This window comes from Eimeria acervulina, genomic scaffold, assembly GCF_000499425.1.
Source record: "Eimeria acervulina Houghton genomic scaffold, Eah_scaff1431, whole genome shotgun sequence".
NCBI lineage: Eukaryota > Apicomplexa > Conoidasida > Eucoccidiorida > Eimeriidae > Eimeria > Eimeria acervulina.
Genome location: NW_013550242.1, coordinates 2501 through 5897, shown reverse-complemented (window position 1 = coordinate 5897; position 3397 = coordinate 2501). Strand labels below are relative to the sequence as shown.

The 3397-nt window shown below is 42.9% G+C and overlaps 1 protein-coding gene across 1 annotated transcript; it reads right to left on the bottom strand.

Annotated features, from left to right (window-relative positions):
• Positions 1–938: 938 nt before the first annotated feature.
• EAH_00059690 (hypothetical protein, conserved) lies at positions 939–2679 on the bottom strand (the record flags this gene model as incomplete). Its single annotated transcript, XM_013397142.1, has 4 exons — positions 939–977; positions 2006–2139; positions 2472–2562; positions 2659–2679. The coding sequence occupies 4 exons, from the start codon at positions 2677–2679 to the stop codon at positions 939–941; spliced, it is 285 nt and encodes a 94-aa protein (XP_013252596.1).
• Between the last annotated feature and the right edge of the window lie 718 nt (positions 2680–3397).

Here is a 3397-nt window from a genome sequence, read left to right as displayed (position 1 = left end):
TTGTTTATTAATAGAAGCACAAAGGAGTAAATATATAAACAAAAAAAAGAGAAGAAGCATCTGCACAAAAAGACAGAAGAAAGAAGTTAAATAATAATAAATAATAATAATAATAACAATAAATAATTAATAATAATAATGACAATAAATAATAATAATAATAATAACAATAATAACAAATAATAATAATAATAACAATAATAATAATAATAATAATAATAAAACAATTAAAAAGCAAAAGAATAAAGACAAAGATATAATATAAATCAAACAAAATAATTAACATGTAAATATTAACACCTCATAAATTCTTCTGTCTCCACATCTCTGCTCAGCGCCTTCTTATAAACCCGCTTAGGGCAGCCTGCATGCAGCAAAATAATTAAATAAACTTTTATTTATCAAACATTAAACAAATCTATATATATATATATCTACATATTATTTATTTATTAGGTGTTAATAAAAAAATAAACAAAGGAGGGAGACAAACATAAAAAAGAAAAGAAAAAAGACAGCCCCACATGTTATACTGTACGACAAACCCTAAACCCTAAACCCTAAACCCTAAACCCTAAACCCTAAACCCTAAGCCCTAAACCCTAATCCCTTAAAACACACCAGCGAAAGGGCACGGTATTGAGTCGGACTTTTTGCTGCAGATATCGCAACCCAAAACAACACCAAACCCTAAACCCTAAACCCTAAACCCTAAACCCTAAACCCTAGCAATTCCATTCCTAAACCCTAAACCCTAAACCCTAACTCGTACAAATCCTAAACCGTACAAACCCTATACCCTAAAACCCTACAAGCCCTAAACCCTAAAGCCTAGGCCCTGCAGGCCCAAACCCCTACCCCCAACAAACCCTAAACCCTAAGCCCTAAACCCTAAACCCTAATTTGAGGCGTACAGGAGGTGAAGAATTGCTTCTTGTTCAAAGACATGCAGACAAGCCGAAGATAATGTACTCCAACTGCAAACACAAAAAGATAAAGTAAAGACGAACAAACAAACAAAAAAATAGAAGAAGAGACAGAAGAGATCAAAGGAAATACTGCTGTTGCTGCTGCTGCTGCGGTAAATAGAGCTGCTGCTGCTGTTGCTGCTGCTACTATACTATATAAAGCTCCTGCTGCTACGTTATACAAAGCTGCTGCTGCTGTTGCTGCTGTTGCTGCTGCTGCTGCTGTTGTTGTTGTTGTTGCTGCTGCTGCTGCTGCTGTTGCTGCTGCTGCTGCTGCTGCTGCTGCAGTGTATGTACAGCACCGTTGTGAGACAGGGTGTTTGAATTCTTCTTGCGTTAAAGGGCATTTAAAAAAAACTAAGTCAGGCTCTGCAAGACGAGGTGTGGGGTCTGCTGCTGCTGCTGCTGCTGCTGCTGCTGCTGTTGGTTTATGCTGCGGTTTTGTTTGTTTTGCTTGCGTTGCTGCTGATTGTCTCCTTGCAGCAGCAGGAGTCGCAGAGACACTCAAAATTTCGCCTTCAGGTGTATCCGCAGCTTCTGCTTCTGAACCCGTCAGAAGTATCTGCTGCAGCAGCAGCAGCAACAGCAGCAGCAGCAACAGCATCAGAAGCAACAGGAGCAGCAGCAGCAGCAACAGCAGTAATAGCATCAGAAGCAACAAGAGCAGCAGCAGCAGCAACAGCAGCAACAGCAGTAATAGCATCAGAAGCAACAGGAACAGAAGCAGCGGCAATAGCAACAGCAGAAATAGCAGCAGCAGCAGCAGCAGCAATAGCAGCAGCAGCAGATGAATACTCCCCGCGAAGATGAAAGGAGACAGATAAAGAGACACAAAGAAAAAGAAGAGACAGACAGCAGACAAAACAAATAAAATAAGAGAACAAATAAATAAATAAATAAATAAATAAATAAATAAATAAATAAATCTAAAGAGGCAGCAGCAAACACACCTTAACAACATCTCCCAAGCGAGGGTTTAGCGGTTTGTCTGATAAAACTTTTTCTATACTTGCAGCAGCATCAAGCGACAACCCTACGATCTCTGCTTCTGCTGCTGCTGCCTCTGCTGCTGCTGCTGCTCCTGCTGCTGCTGCTGCTGCTGCTGATGCATCATCTGCAGAGACTTGCGAGGGGGCCTCTGAAGTGAACGAGTCAAAGCCGGAGGTGCTCGCTGCAGGCCCCAAACACATAAACTCTAAACCCTAGACCTTCTCTTGCATCTTCAGAGACGGTGGCTAAGGAGCCCTTCTCCCTCAAACCCCAAACGGCAAACGAAACCCTAAACCCTAAACCCTAAACCCTAAACCCTAAACCCTAAACCCTAAACCCTCAACCCTAAACCCTAAACCCTAAACCCTAAACCCTAAACCCTAAAACCTAAACCCTAAACCCTAAACCCTAAACCCTAAACCCTAAACCCTAAACCCTAAACCCTAAAAACCCTAAACCCTAAACCCTAAACCCTAAACCCTAAACCCTAAACCCTAAACCCTAAACCCTCACCTATGGCTGTTGCCTTGCGGCAGATAGAATGCAGCAAAGTCTGCAGCTCAGCGCCTACTCCTTTCAAACCCTTCAGCGCCTCCTCCACCTCCTGTACCAGCACCACAAACCCTAAACCCTAAACCCTAAACCCTAAGCCATAAACCCTAAACCCTAAACCCTAGAGAGGGAGGTTTCAAAGACTTACATCATCTGCAGAGCTCGACATACACCCGAAATTTAGTCGGGGCTTCAGAGTAGAGAAACAGCGGAGTTCAGGCGTATGCACACCTGGAGCCTAGGGTTTAGGGTTTAGGGTTTAGGGTTTAGGGTTTAGGGTTTAGGTGTTTTTAATAAAGATAAAGACATTGTCGCTCGCTGCTGCATGCGGGGGGCCCCCAACCAGCCCCAGGGTTTGGCGTTAGCAACACCTCCGCCTCTGGGGGGTGAAGGATCAACCCTAAACCCTAAACCCTAAACCCTAAACCCTAAACCCTAAACCCTATTTTTATATTTTTTAGTGTTTGGGGCTGTCTTTCACCGTTCTTCTGTCTTTGCATGCATAAAAGAGAGTTTGTTTGTTTGTTTAGCGTTTATATAATTGTTATATTTTTTATCATCTCCTTTTAATTATATATTTTTAATTATATTATCTCTTTATTATATTTACCTCCTCGTCTCTGCACCTATTCATTTTTGTCTTCTTCTTTTTAAAGGCGCCCGTTGCAGCAGCGGCAGCCGCTGCTGCTGCTGCTGCTGCTGCTGCTCCTGCAACTTCTGTTGCTGCTGTTGCTGCGGCGGGCGTTGGTGTTGTGTCGTAGGAGCAGCAGCAACAGCAGCAGCAGCTGCAGCAGCAGCAGCAGGGGTAGTTTGTGTTGTTGTTGCTGGCTTTGCTGTTTGCTGCTGCTGCGGATGGGGAAGCTGCCTATACACCCTAAACCCTAAAC